At 21.5% G+C, this 17,091-nt stretch overlaps 2 protein-coding genes across 2 annotated transcripts; one reads left to right on the top strand and one right to left on the bottom strand.

The window, feature by feature from the left end:
* Positions 1-3,508: 3,508 nt before the first annotated feature.
* On the bottom strand, positions 3,509-9,111 carry LOC105366083 (uncharacterized). Its single transcript, XM_011504398.1, has 5 exons — positions 8,941-9,111; positions 7,634-7,947; positions 5,502-5,660; positions 4,251-4,617; positions 3,509-3,775 (listed from the first exon to the last, which is right to left on the bottom strand). Exons 1-5 carry the CDS (start codon positions 8,969-8,971, stop codon positions 3,606-3,608), a joined length of 1,041 nt encoding a protein of 346 aa, XP_011502700.1. The 5' UTR covers positions 8,972-9,111; the 3' UTR covers positions 3,509-3,605.
* A 2,883-nt stretch (positions 9,112-11,994) lies between these two features.
* Pat1 (Protein interacting with APP tail-1) lies at positions 11,995-16,951 on the top strand. Its single transcript, XM_011504397.1, is given in 9 exon segments — positions 11,995-12,574; positions 14,003-14,116; positions 14,249-14,499; positions 15,071-15,250; positions 15,326-15,581; positions 15,654-15,817; positions 16,015-16,240; positions 16,310-16,475; positions 16,573-16,951. Coding segments are annotated over 9 exon segments (1,725 nt in total). The 5' UTR covers positions 11,995-12,433; the 3' UTR covers positions 16,800-16,951.
* Positions 16,952-17,091: the final 140 nt, after the last annotated feature.

Raw genomic sequence — 17,091 nt, 5'->3', positions numbered from 1 at the left:
GAATACAAGACAAACTGTAGTATATCTTCTGTAGGAAAAAGTGAAAGAATATTAATAGAAATTTTATATTTCACAATGATATTTATCTATTATTAAATTAATAATTTAAAAGAAAAAAGCTTACACTATACATACTTATGATATGAGTGCACATATTCTTATAATTATAAGATTATAATTAAATAGATAAGATAGTGGAATTGATTTATATTTTAATATAATTATATTATTTATATAACAAAGTACTAAGTATTATTAGCGAATAATATTAATACTTCTACGTAATATGTACATCTTAATCTTAATTATATTTATTCTTTATTATATTTTTATTCATAATTATATATAAAATATTAATTATATACGTATCGATAAGTATTTATTTTTAGTCACCCGATTTATATCAATAAACATTAATTACTATAGTGTTCTATTTCATTATTATTAAAAATTGCATTACTTTTTGGCACCCTTAAACAAAGTAATAAATTAACAAAGTAGGTGTAAGAAATTTTAAATATTTAAATGAATTTTTAAACGAATATTACTTTAAAATAAATACCAATAATATCTAAATCCATTATCTATTGCCTTATTGCATTAAAAAATCCCATTTTATTTTTATATACAGTCTTACTTTAATTTTTGTTTTATTTTTAACATATATTTACAATCTACATATTATGTATTACTAAATTAAAGACACTATTTTGTTTTTTTATTATAATATAGTAGCATTGATGAAATATATGATGTATTATAATTAACTATAACGATATTAAAATTAAAAACGTGTTTTTAGTTGTTTAAAAATTTCAAAATAATTTTTATACCTTAAGCATTTAGTCATGTTTTAGTTTATTTGCATGTAAAAAGAACTATAATATATTAGTATTTTTCTTGATATGATATTGAAATAAAAATAAATTGTATTCAATAAATATCTAAATTCATCGAATTTTATTAATTTTTAAAATATTTAAGTATATATTCAAAATATACTTGATTTAGAGGTTATAACATGTTAGAATATTTAGGATGTACCGCTAAAATAATACAAATTTTAAAAAAACACGCTCACCTGTATCCATTAGGTCTTGCATTGCAATAAACAGTTCATTAATTTTCATATTCAATCAAAGTTAAAAAGATCTTTTTTATTTCACACACAATTTTTTTTTCATTACATTGACTTAATACAATCGTCACCGGTGAAATCGCTTGATCATTATAACGATTTCAATTGATATCTCTTTTCTTCTTTTAATACTTGGGGTGTACACTTTCTATCAACATACAGATTTTTCACATTTCTGTGTATGTACTTTTCCACAAATCCTTTATCATTTTATAATTTATAGTTTTATTATACAATGTTTTACATTTTATATATAATATATTAAACAATTTATATGTAACTATATACAGTTTTATTATAGTTATAAATAATAAGATTTGGCGCACTATACTAAGAATGAATATTAAATAATAAATAATTAATATATTATAACAAATAATAGTATTACATGATTTAATAATTATTAATTATATGAATAAATTTTTATGCTGTACAGTTCTTAAATAATGTGGGTTAATCAGATTATGATACATTTATCAACTTCGTGAAAGAATTTTACGAATGTTTTCTTGTAAATCTTTTTTGTACATTACGATTTTCAAATTTATGGTACAATTTATCACGTACAACGATATAAAGCACATGTTATCATCGTCAAAAGTAGACGCAAACTGCGAGTTAAATTGAGATTAAAGTTAAAAACCAGTTGTAAGATTCTGACTTCATTTATATTATGATTGTTGATCTGCTGCTGCTTTCTCTTTCTGTTGGTATTTGCTGCATAAATGTGAATAGAGTTATGCTTTTTTTAGATTGGTCTGGTCCTTTCACCCGTCCACATATGTGCATATTTCACATAACGCTGACTCTATAGTCTATTGTATCCACATAAATTGTCTGTTTTGTCTTTATTTTTCATAGTTCATATAAATGTAAGATCTTATGTATTTAAGTTAGATTTATTATTATTATTATTTATTGTTTGTTACGGATATGAATAAGTGAGTGATAACATTTAAATTAATTGGTTATTTAATTACATTTTTATTAAAAATAATTTTACTTGAGAAATTAGAATTGAAATAAATTATCCACTAAAATTATAATTGATTTTTTTCAAGTTTTTTTTTAATAAACTGCAAATGAACTTTTTTCTTATATAATTATTAAAATAATTTATCTTAAAAATTAGTATTAAAATGATTGTAATAATTGACTCAGAAATATGTTAATATATTTAATTAATCTATATTTGAAACTGATTTAGTAAAGATAGAATTTTTAGTATTTCAATTTCTATTATTATAATCATTAATTATAAATACGTTTATTTATTCGCGATTTGACATTTATTGAGTTGATTAAAAATATTAATTAAGATTTAAATAAGACTAAATTCCAAAATTGTAGTTTTAAAATATTACTTCAATACTTGATTAAATATTATATTAAATTAAAAGAAAATGTATTAAAATAAATTATAAATTTTAATTCTGAATACACTTTTTAATATCATTTTAAAAATACTAGGAACATTCTTGATATTTTTATAAGTACTTACAATGAAAGAAAATATAGTAATTTAAATTTAAATTAAATGTTTAAATATATTGATGTGAAATAATAAACATAATATTTATTATTAATATGTATTATTAATAGTTTAATGTTCAGATAAAATTTTTAAATGGTTTCTAATATATTAGTTACTATATTTTTTATGTGAGCATTTATTATTTTGTAATAAATCCTTTAATCATATTCGTTTCCATTTTTAATGTAATAATAATTGTACGTATATATAATTCTTGATTGATCTTCACTGTTACCAATGAAAATATGTTAAGCAACTGGCTATCGCATGATACTATGAATCGTACAATAAAAAAAAAGGAATCGAAAATGAATATATTTAAAATTTTTATTAATGAAGAAATAATCTATAAATATAAGACAAATATATAAAATAATATACAAAGTAAAATATATCATTGAAAGGGTTAGAGCGAAAAAGGAAAATAATACAGACAAAAGAGAAAACGTCTGTCACAACAAGAACCTACTTTTATTTCAGAAAGAAAAAAATGCTTTGAAGAAAGTAGGGCATTTATCAAATTGAATTCGTAAACGTTGAACTATATAAATCATTTTGTATTCAATAATACTATTCACTTATTTTATCTACATTCTTTTAGGCAAGAATGAATAATAACAATATTTATAATTTTTAAAAAATATCGTGTAAGTTATAAACGAAATACAAACAATTGCAGGAAAATCTATTAATAAGTCTTCACTCAGATATATAATCACCTGTATAAAATATTAATATATTTATTATGAATACGAAAAAATAATTACTTCAAATATAATGTCAATTTAAGTATATTTTTTACAATTTTCTTTTTTTTCTTTACAATTAAAAAATTTGAAGTGATTCTAATAATTGCGTCACTTATTTTTGCAGTAAAATAAATCATGATTTATAAAAAATGAAAATTATGGGTAAAAAGAGGTATAAATTTATTTATAGAGTTGTAGCACTATTTGCTGGATTACTGCTATTGTTATTTGATTTTCCATAAGGCAGTAATAAATGGCTAGTCGGTGCGTTGGAGTTCAAACGATTAATGCTGAGAGTCAAACTTACTGGAGTCGCATTCAGGAGTTGAAGTCTTACAGGACATTGACGGTATCCTTAAATATAAATAAGATTATTAAGTGTAATATTATCTTTTCTGGACTTATATAAATAAAATATTACTCTTATGTTATTTATGTCAGTTTAGTCAAGTTCTTATACTAAACACTCCTATTACATAATTCAATATTTACGTAAAAATAATATTATTGATAGTTCAAATAAATTAATTTTGCTTATTAGCGAAATACTGTAATATTGATGTTTTCGATATTTTACTTCATTCATATATATATCTACGTTCTCTTAAAAAAATTAAACTATTATAATATTAATAACATTAATATAGATTTGCAATTTTAATATTTTAGACAAATATTAATAATCTTTTAAAGAGATCGTTACATTTATTAAATTTTATTAATAAATTTATTATTTAAATTCGTTAAAAATATTAGCAAATTCGTATTAAGACTAAAATATGAAATTAGATGAGTTATTATTAAAAATATTATTATTAAAAATACTTACCGGCATGATGAGGACCAGAGCAATGACAGCAAATAGGATTATTTCTTGGTCTCGCACAAAATTCAACACTGTGAGGTTCACCGCATCGTACACAACGTGGTAAATGTCGACAATTTGCTGCAACATGCCAAAAACCTTGACAGCGATAACATTGTAGCACATCATCAACCAATGATTGTTGCTGGGCTGAACCTCCAAGTTCTGCGAGTTGGTTATTATTCGTGGTGTATCCGCCGCCTGCGAAGTTTTGAGATGTTGGGACTCCACTGTTACGCCACCAACGTTCAGGAATGGCGCAAAAGCGAGCCGCGCCGAAAAAATCCAAACCTTGCCGAAGTAATTGTTCATATTGACTTGAATCGAATACCTACAATATAAAAGTTTTGTAATTTTTGTGTTTATTTTTTATGTGATTTTCTTTTGTGGGTTATAATAAACAACTTAATTTATACAAACAATAACAGTAAGACGAATTTATTAAAAGAATATAAATATAAAGGAAGTATTCTTTTGTTCTCACTACTTAGATAGAACATTGAAAAAATTTCTCTGAATATTTCCAATTGTCTTATTAATAAAATAAAAAATAACTACAATAAATATTGTTTAAACTAAAAATTCATTAAGGACATAGTACAAAATGTAACATTTATATATATATAGATCTATATTCACGATTCAACGAATTATTAGATGTTAAGTTTGCAAATTTAAATAAATTATAATTGAAAATCTAATATTGAAAAAGAAATATTGAAAAGCACTGACATATTTAATATTACATTATTTATCAAATGTTGAATTGCTTAATTGCTTAATTACTGCAAAATTGCACGATTGTTATCAATTTTTCTTTAATTTTTAAAAAATCATTCGAATAATGACAATAATCATCCTTAATTATAAAATAGTTTATTGTATTTAGTGTAATATGTTTAATTTGAGAAATAGTAAGTTAATAGCAATTATGTAAATAAATAAATAAATATATATATATGAACAATTTAAAATTTAAGAATTAAAATAAGTAAAGTAATGTATATAATAGTGTCTATTAATAAAATATTAAAATTTAAAACTAAAGGATAATAATTTAATAAATAAAATTTATAAAGTACATTTTCTAAATAGTAAAAGTACGAGGATTGTTTTGTTGTTACAGGAATTTTTAAATGAAATTGTATATAATATAAAGCTATTTTAATATAATGAATACTTTTACGGTTTCTAATAAATGTTTCTATTAATTACCTCAATTCGTACGTATTGACGTAAGCGTTCAATACTTCGAGCCATAATACCTTGTCTAGTTAATGCTGAATTAAGATCTTGTAGAGGAATGGCCCATGGTACATCACGCAATAAAAGCGCCTGACGATAACGAGAGTCTCGATCACAAAATCGAGCTACCTGAAATTAAGCTTAAATGTATTCTTAATAGTCGTAATTATAAGAATTTTTAAAATTATACTTTTTTATAACAATTAGTTACACATAATTTCCACAATGCTTTTATTTTAAATTAAAATCTTAAATATGACATATTTATATGTTTACAATATTTTATATAAAATTTTGTTTTTGTAATAATAGTTTATTGTTTTTGTGATTTATATTTAATATCGAATTATATATTGATATCTTCTTAGGCATACAATATTTTATATGAAAGTTTGTTGCTATTATAGAAACAGATGTAATATAAATAAATATAGTAATTATGTGTAAATATAGCAGTAATTGCGTGACATTATTTATAAAACGATATTAGCAGGATCTATCCTCGATTAGTAAATAAAAGTTAATATAAGTTAAATAAAAAATTTATTAACAAATAATGTTTTAATTGTTGTTTCAAGATTTTAAAATTACTTCAATAAAAATAATTATTAATACTTAGATAAAATAATAGATTCAAAGTTTAGATTTGGTGAGTACATAAAATGGACAAAACCGTATTTATATTATATACAATTTATATCGTATATTAATATTTTTTGTATAATATATTAATAAAAAAAATTAAATAAGTTTCAACCTTTGGTTAATTATTCAAGACATAAGTATTTCTAATAAAAAATATTTATCTATTCAATAAATATTAGAAGATCAATTTCCGTTTTCTTGCATAATTCATTTTAAAGTAAATTATAATTTATTTCAACTTCCTGGTAGTTATAAAAACTATTTAATATATTGAATCTTAAATAACGTAATAATAGAATTACTTATTAATAATTAATTACATGACTAGTAATCTATTTATTAATATTATTAATACTGTCAATAGTATTTATTATACGCTTATATTCTTACATGCTTTTTTGATATTGCAATTTATTATATTTAAAATGAACCACCTTTTTAGTGATTATTTTTATGACGATAAACATATATTTACATTTCTTTATGCCGGTCATTGTGTTAGTTTCTTAATTACTTTTAAAAAGTAATAGTTATATGATATAAAAAATTTTATAATAATAATATTAAATTTATTTTAAAATAGCAGTCTAGTATATATTGTCATTTTATAAGTAATGTAAATTTACTTATATAGTTATAATTATATGCAGTCATATTTTATTGTTGTAAAATTGATTGTTGTATTTTTTTTTATAAACAATATTTTTAGAAAAATATAATATGATGATATTGTATATATATTTTAATTATATTTGTCAAGTTTGAATTTGTATTTTATCTTAAAGTACATTTTTATGATATATACTGAATAATGAAAAAATTTCATAAATGTGAAATAAATCGGGAATAATTTTTAAAATCATATATTAAAATAAAATTAAATTTTAACAATATAGAAACAATGACAAAAAATATTAACAAAATATATTTTTAATATAAATTTATGTACTGTGCTAAATATGAATACAAAAATAAAATCAAGTGATTAATGAATCAATAGTATGTATAAACAAATAAATACATAAACCTAATTAAATGTAATTTAATTCAAGATATGAGGATAAATATTTAGAATGTCTAATATAATAATCTAGAATGCTTAAAATTTGTTGTCATTATTAAAAAGTCTTATAAAAAAATTAGTATGAAGCTAATTTTATTAACCTTGAATAATAAAAATATATACGATAAAGGATAATGTCAGGTAATGAAAGCAAACATATTTTGAATAACGCATATTCAATTTTAATTTTATATCGATTCTGAAAACTTTTCATCTAGTTAGTTTGCAGAATTAATTATAATAAACAACATTATAACTTTACTACTAAGCAATATGCAAATTTGATGATCTTATTTTTTATATTAGCCTTCACTTAAAATGTAAATAATGAAATAAAAACATAAATTTTCCTACGAAACAGACGTTTATACAAAATTTGAAATCACATCCAAACCTGAACAGCTGCTTCGAAGATCCTTGCGAGATCCCCGCGTTGCAAGAGTTTGTCAGCATCAAACTCTCGAGCGAAACCAGCTATTAGGCCACAATGAGTTTCAGACACGTGCCAGGATCCAGTTGGTTCAACGGCACGAATTGCCTCTTCGAGAATCCCCCTAGGTAGTCCATCACATCTATAATTCTGACCTATTTCCGATTGCTGCTGCTGTTGTTGATGCTGCTGATCAAAGTCACAGGTACGGGATACATATAACCAGCATGTTAATTGCTGCTGTTGTTGAGGCTGGTCCTGGGACTTGTCTGAGCACACTGAAGAATCGACAATCGTTTTTATTCAAATAAAAAAATATTAACACATGATTATATTTTCAAGATATGATACTTTTTAAAATATTTATTTATATTATATTAATTTTATTATATATATATATATATATATATATATATATATAGTAAAATCTAAATAAAAAATGTTGAATATTCAGTTTTATTAAATTGTTTTATAATTTCAATTTTTCTATGAATTAACATTATTCAAAGAGTAAATAAATTTATGTTCAGTTATTTAATATACTGTAATAAATTTTCTGACTTCAAATTTCAATTACTCAATAAGTATTTTACATTTACTCAATTTACATTTGATAAAATTTAATGTAAGCCTATTTATTTTTTCTTATTGTATTTTTGTTATCGCTTAGTAATTATTAAATAATTATATAATATATATATTTATCATTATTACTTATTTATCGTGATACGCAATTTATTACAAAAATATCTGTAGATTCTTTGTATTTTTCTGTATATTCTATTTACTTTCCTTTTAAATGAAAGTATAAAGTTTATATAAAAATTACCTTTTTTTTGTTTTTCGTATTATGTTTAACAACATATAAATTTTACAAATTATTTATGTTAATACAACGTTATTTTTAATAAAAAAATGAATGATTATAAGTTAATAAATAGAAATATTGCGATGCAAATGAATTAAATAAAATTTTAAAAAATATAAAAAAGATATAATTAATTATTGATATAAGTTCAATAATATATATATATATATATATATATGAAATGAGCAAATATTGATTCTAGACAATTAAAAATTTACTAAAAGCCATAGTACACATAATTTAAAATTTAAACTTTTATAATGCAAAGATATCAATTAAATTGGATAAATTTAAAAGTAAAGTCCAAATGTATAAATGAAAAAAGATGAAAATATACGCTAAGTATTAGTTATAAATATAAAATCTTTTAAAATCTGGAGCTATTTAAAGAATTATTTCCCACCTTTTAGTTCGTCGGTTTCCTGATTTTCCATCCTTTAATAATGAATGATATTTTTATTTGTCTCAGGAAAGCATTTTCATCCCTCGCGGCTGCACCGAAAAGCCGCGAGTTTATTTTGACAGTTGGAAGTAACTTCCGTTGATATAATCGATTTGATTGTTTTATAATTTCATTCAATTAAATGTGTGTGGATGTACGTGTGTGTGTCTATCTATTTAATTATTTAAAACTAAAGTATCGATTTCAAATAAAAATATTTTTAAACATTATAAATTATCAACAATATATATATATATATACAGTATTCAATCATTATATGTATTTTCAAATACATTATGTTAAATACTTAATGTAATTTGTACAATATGTTATTATTTTATTTAAATCGCAAACTTTATTATTTATCTATACATTTCACTATCTAATTTCTTATTAAGTGTCTATAATTCTAAGTATTTGAAAAAGAACCATTGTTCATAAAAAAATATAAATATTTATTGGTTTATAAATAATATCTGATTATATAAAAAATATTAATTTATTAACATTTATGTATTTGACGTTAATAATATATATTAACATATATAATATAGTTTTACATCTATATGTATATATAATATATTCAATAGGAATGGATAAGTTAATATCTTGCAGATTTAACAAAAAAATTAAATATTACTTGTCAAAATTAAAAATTCATCAATTTAGTATTGGAATAATAAATATATAATAAATTAATGTATTAATGATCCATTCTAATATTAAATGATACGGTAATGTTAAAAATATATACAGTAAAAATGAGATTATTTATCAAATTATTCTTTTGGTATTATACAAATATAATTTTATAATATTAAATATAAATAATGTAAAATAAATAATGTCAATTATTATAATAGGTAAATAATTTAATAATAATAAAAATTTATAATAAATAAAATTTATTCATTATTATTATTTACTTATTTAACAAATTTATTTTACAACAATATTCATAATATGCATTTTTAAAATACATAATACATAATCAGTATATACAAATAAAATGTAATTTCTATCTAATTTTTTACTTAAAAAAATTGTAAAAAAATAAAAGTATGTTTAAGTTAAATAGACTAATAACAATTACGTGATTGTCATATACATATTAGAGTTCATGATTATTTTAACATATACAATGGCAATTCTTTATTAATTTTCGAATTAAAAATTCTAAATATCAATATTAGTGTAAAGTATTCTATTTATTCCATTTTATTTATTTGTATTAGCTTTTAATTTATTATCACGATTATGTTCAATTAAGTACTACCTCTACACCTTTCGGTATAAAAATTTTTTATAATTATATTCTCATATTAATCAAATTAAGTATCATGACGAGATTTTCTTAAACTTATTATTCATTTAGAAATCAGTTTATTGATTTGCATTTTACTTATTTTTGTTAATATTGAAAATAATAGATAACTATTATAATTAAATATATCTTTACTAATCATTTCATTAACTACATATTAATATTCATAAGTAACATTATTTTTCTACATATAGACATTCATTTTCCTCATTTATATAGGAATTTAAAAGGACAACTACTTGAGAAAATAACAAAATACTATAATATTTTTAAACAGGAATCATAAATAAATTTCTTCAAAATATAAAATTATTTTATTTCATCATTATTTTTTTTTCTTAAAAATATAAGTAATAAATACATGGAAATTTTATTTACTTTATATATTAGATTTTATTGTAATATAGCGCTTTAGGAACATTAAAAAAGTATATTAAAATAAATAAATTATAAATTATAGTTTCAAATGTTTACAAATCATTTCAGCATAATCAAATGAAATATATTAACAAAATGAAATTTTAAGGTTAAATTGAGTTATATGTATTGTAAATAAAAATTTGGAAAATGGAAATACTAAATAATACAAGTTAGCAAGAAAATGAAAAACTACTATATTATTAAGATTATGTAAACTAATTTTGTAACATTAAAGATAAAACCGAATAAAAATAAAAATTTTTAGATTAAAAATACTTATATTTTTAGTATAAAATACTTTTTTTTATACTATTAAAAATGAAAATAATATTAAAAATAAAATTAAAATGGAATCTATTTACATATAAATTATAAATCTTTTATGAACAAATTTACTATAAAAAAATCCTTTGTACAAAAATTATTTTATTATTATTCTGAAAGAAAGCTCATTATAATTTGATGATACACAAACAATTTATTGCAAGAATTCAATATTAATTATAATTAAGATCTTTTACATATTTAATAATTGATAATAATTGATTTGAAAATAATTGTGAAAAAATTAATATAATATTATAGACAAATTCAAGGTTACTTTTTATATATAAAAATGAATTAAGAAAGAATTCAAAAGTTTTACTTTTAGTCTAACGTAATTTTTGAAATTTGAATGTATAATTTTATTCCTTCATTTTACAAAAATAAAATTTATTTTAAAAATAGAAAAATATCAGTCATATTTGTTTATTTTAGATTATTTCTTTCAACAGATGCAATTTTTGAAATATTCATTAAAGCTCTCAACCATACGGTAATAATTTGTTAATGAATTTCTCTATCTACCTTAATGAAAAAGTTTATATTCCTAAATTATTTAAATTCTATTTTTAAATCATTATTCAAAAAGAAGATATTATTAATAATCTTATATTTAAACAATACATTTAAAGAATATTTTTAAAAAATGTTATTTTTACAATAATTAAAAAATTTGGTTTTATTTTCAATTGTATCTTAAAATTAAATCAATTCATTTGGTTATATTTGTTTTTATTACATGTTGGAAAAAAATAATATACAAATAAAAATTCTTTTTTTACTTTTTAATTAATATTAGCAGTAGCTTAACGTATAATTACCGTTTAATGTTTATATACAATTAACGTCAAATTTATAGTTACCGCTTAGTAATAAACTTATTGCGCATGCGCTTATCTAAGGTTATATAAAATTTATGCACTCTAATGCTCGCTATAAAAAAAACGAAGTAGAGCATGTCAGACGGAACAAGTGTGATTCTAATGATATGTGCGGTCGTACTACTATAGAGAAATTATATTAGCCATCAGATAATTAGATTGTATGCGCGCAAAGAAGTCAGAGTATACGTATTGGTTGTTACCTATCAGTTTACAGAGAGCAGCAGTAGTTGTCATTGTGTGTCGTGTTTGTGTTCATGGAGAAAAGAGTGGAACAGAGTGCGCGTATATGTATTCGTTGGTTGCTGTGTGAATGGGATTGCAGTGACTCGCTGTCGCTGCCGTCTTGCGTGTTTGTATATATAAGAAAGAAAAAGGCGTAGACAGATCTGATAAATATTAAGCCTTAAGTGCGTAAGCGCGAGCTCTAGGAAAAAAAGAGCCTCGCATGCGACAAGCTTGTGGGTTCATGTGGGTGTGTGTATATGACTTATAGCCGCGGAAAATGGCCGAAGTCCTTGATTCTAAGATTAGTACGAAGAGCCTCTATGAATTCAGCGTGTCGGCAGTTGCTGAGCAATTCCTCGCCTACAAGAAATACTTAAATTATTTACCCGAAAGTGTTCTTTTTGACGTATATTATCAGGTGATTTATATTTCATTAATTATTAATATTACTTTTGAATGACAAGTATTATCGTTAATGACGTCGCCGTCATCGTTCGGGTTGAAGCGTTGTTATAACTGGTAATCGTATGTCGCTAACATGTTGTCTCACTCACTCCTTCGTAATTGTATTTAGTGTTTGGAAGCAAGTAAAACGGGGATGGAAAATCTAACTTTCTTTTCTGTCAAACATTATATTTTGTCTAACAATGAATGTTATTTATAAATATTTGTTATTATTTAGATTTTCATACTCTTTCACATTCTGTTTTTAATATAATAATTTTATTTGATTGATCAATGGTTAATGAATTTATACAGTAAAATTAGAAATAATAGTTTAATTCTGCATTTGTCTTCATTTTATGGTAGTCGAGAGTTGGCAGTATGCACATATTTATATATATATATCAAAATGTCAAACATAACTATTATATAACCACATAATATTTATATTTTATATTTATATTATGACAAGTTGTATTTAAAATTTTGTAAGATATAGGACTATTTAAAGATTTATCCAAAATAAATACTTATTTTGAAAAACCTTTTAAAAAATTTAATTTAATAATATTTTTTCATACACCTCTTTTTTTGTATTTGCTATTTAAATTTTTGTATAATTTAATATATTTTAATTATTCTACATATATTATAAATTTAAAAACTTTATTTAACATATTTATAAATTGATTTCAAGTAATTTAAAATTAGATAATTTAGATTTAATTAAAATTTATAACCACTTTTTTTACAAAATATTTAAATGTTTTAATGTATAGCTTCTATACAAAATTTTTGTATATAGAAATTTTTATCTAAAAATGTTTCAACTTTTTAAAAATTGTACTTATTTTATAGATTTTAGTTATTTAATAAATAATAAAGTTTATAATGGATATTTTAATATTTATTTTGTATTTAACTAATTTAAATTTTTAATAAATAAATTTATAATCTTTGATTTATTAAAATTGTATTAATTATTTGCTATGAATTTGTTCATTCAATATATTATTTCTATATTTACCATTCTTATAGAAAATATACAACTTGACTATTATAATATTAAATCAGCCATACTTATATAATAAATAACAATATATTATACATTTTAATTATAATTTTAAGATAGATTTCAGTTTTTCTCAAACAGAGAGTAAATAAATGTTATAAAGGTAAATTTTTTAACTTTTTATTATTATCAGTTTTAAGATAGGATAAACATAAAATAAAAAAATTAAGGAAAATATTAAATGAGATAATTTGTTATTGACAATATATAATAATCAACTGTTTTCAAGAGTATAATTATAGATATAAAATAATAAAACCTTAATATATGGAAAGAAAAAAAGATAATTTAAAATGAATCCTTGTTTGATAATTAAATATTTATTTTCAGTTATATCAGGATAAAAAATTATGTCTTCTTGGGTTAGAATTAATAGATCTCAATAAGTTTTCACGTATGCTGAAAGTAACAAATAAACGTATTCATTTACTGAAAAGCTTCCAGGTAATTAGTTTCATATAAATATTGTCAAAAAACTAAATAATAATATTTATATAAAACTTTTAATAAATGTAAATAAATTATATTATATATAAAATTAATAAAGTAAAAATTAATTTTGCCTTTTTTGCAAAGGCTTTAATTGATCATGGAACAAAAGTTGGAAATGAATTAGCTTTTGGTTACAATATCTGCTGTCTGAGCAATAAAGAAAATTTTGATGCACAAGAAAGAATTGTTAACTTAGGTTTAAGTCTTGGAGGATTTCTAAATGATGCAGGCTGGTATTTAGAAAGTGAAAAAGTTTTACTAGCATGTAAAAATGTCTGTCTATCTGGTCCACAAAACCCTGATAGTTGGTGTCGTACTTTAGACTGTTGTCATAAGTAAGTAAATTACTAACAAATATTCAAAGATTTTTTTATATAAATGATTATTTTTTATTCTAATTTTTGATAAGATAAAAAAAATTTATAAATGTCTAATGTACTTAAATAATTATGGTCATATTTTATATACAATTATATAAATACAAGTATACTACAACTAAACTATATAAAAATATAAATTTATAAATTTACTCTTTCAGTTAAGTTTTTTTTTCAAAATAGAGTAATAATTAAAATGTATTGTAGTAAAATTAAACTACAAATGTTTGTATTTTACATAATTGTGTATTTTATGTATAATATACTTTTAAATATAAAAATTAAGATTTATATTTTCTTCAAAATTATTTTTAGTATAATGAAAAATAAAGAAATGTTAAAAATAATAAATGAGTTTCTGAAAATATATCCTTTTAAGTATCTTATCTGCATAAAATTCAGCAATAATTTTAGTAAATTCTTTTCATTTGGTCATAACCAAAATTATAGTTATAAATTATAACATTTTTTATGTTCCAAAAAACATAAATAATTATAATTCATTATAGAATATTTTTTAATTCAACAGATTGCTTCGTGCTCAATCAGCATATTGTGCTTTTAATGGGGCAGCCAAAACACACGAACTTGCCTTAAAAACAATTGAGAAACTTAAAAATATTGGGTATACAAATACAAATCATGCTGCTCTTTATGCAGAATTTGGTGTTCTTTTCTTTATTAGAAGTGAATATGATCAGGCATATAAGTAATGAAAAATAATGTATTAAAAATGATAAAAATAAAACGTTTAAAAATGATTTATGAGATATTTAATTTACAGATGGAGTGTAGAAGCATTAAAACAATTAAAACCAACTCTTCCAGGGCGCATTATTATAAATGTTTTACGTCAAGCTGCCAAATCTTGTGTAGCAAAAAGAGAATTTAAAAAAGCAGGATTATTAATTAAGCAAGCAGTATATCTTGCAAGAGAAATATTTGATACAGATCATCCAAAATACAGTGATGTGCTTATTGATTATGGCTTTTATCTCTTAAATTCAGATAGTATTGTTAATAGTGTTTCGGTTTATGAGGTAAATATTTTTATTATTAAATATTAAACATAGTTTTTATTACATCAATATTAAAAATTATACAATTTTTAGTTTGCATTAAACATAAGAAAAGCAATATTTAGTAAATATAATCTTCACATAGCGATAGCCCATGAAGATTTAGCATATGCACTTTATGTACAAGAATATAGCTCTGGAACATTTCATTTAGCAAGGTATATTGAAAGAGTAATTAACTACTGAAATATAGTTAAATTTTATATTTATATTTACTTATTCCAAGAAAATAATTATTACAATATATGTCCATTTATTATACTTTTTCATATAATTTTACTTCAGAAAAGATTTCAATAAATGACTTTGCTGTATATATGAAGTTTAAATATTTAGATTTATTAAAGACGAATGAATAAATTTATTGTATGTATTTTAATTGAATTATAGTGACCATGCTGTTAGCTAGTGTCAAAAGAGTGAAAGCCCTTATTTTAGAAGAAATTGCATTAGATAATGCACCGACGCCTGGAACAGAACAAACTTTGTTATTTAAATCTGAATCTCTTCATCTGTCTGCTTTACAATTAGCAAAAACTGCATTTGGAGAGAGAAATGTGCAAACTGCCAAACATTATGGAAATTTAGGAAGATTATACCAAAGCATGAGAAGATTTCAGGTTAATTATTATTTTACAAACTTGCTACTTTTCCCATCAATAGCTGCTAATAAACTAAATATTTTTTAGGATTCTGAAGCAATGCATCTCAAAGCTATTGAGATCAAGGAAGAATTATTAGGTCCTGATGATTACGAGGTTGGTTTAAGCATAGGACATTTAGCATCACTTTACAATTTTCACATGAATCGATATAGAGATGCTGAAGAATTATACTATCGAAGCATTCATATAAGTAAGTTTAAAAAGTTTGTAAATCAATAATATTGTAGTTGTTTAAAAACATAAATAGGAAATTGTACAAATAAATTAAATTTATATCTTGTTTATAGGTCTCAAGTTATTTGGCAGAAGTTATAGTGGCTTAGAATATGATTATAGAGGTTTGTTACATGTTTATACAAAACTGGAGGAGCATGATAAATATTTAGAATATATGGATGCATTGAATCATTGGAAAGAATTAAGGTACAAGCATGCTGAATTAGAAGAACCACCTATTGATCAAAAATGTCCACAGCCATTAGAAGATGTAATAAATATGTTCTTTTCTATGTAAAATAAGGACAAGAAAATTGGTTATTTAAAAATTAAAAAAAAAATATATTGCCAGTTGGATTACTTAAATTAGGACGTAATATCAGTCCTATATTCTAAAATTAGAGTTTTTTAAGCTATAAGTCCAATAAATAAATTGTTGAGAGATTGTCTTCACAATTGTTCTAAACATTCAAGATTTTAGTTTATTAAAATTTACAAATAAAAATATAATTTTATTTGTAATATATTATAAGTTTCATGTATATCAATAATCGATTTTGATACTCAATAAAAAGTATCATATTTATCGT

Source organism: Ceratosolen solmsi, unplaced genomic scaffold (assembly GCF_000503995.2).
Source record: "Ceratosolen solmsi marchali unplaced genomic scaffold, CerSol_1.0 scaffold17, whole genome shotgun sequence".
NCBI lineage: Eukaryota > Metazoa > Arthropoda > Insecta > Hymenoptera > Agaonidae > Ceratosolen > Ceratosolen solmsi.
The sequence above is the reverse complement of the archived record's forward strand: the minus strand, read 5'-3'. Positions and strand labels throughout refer to the sequence as shown.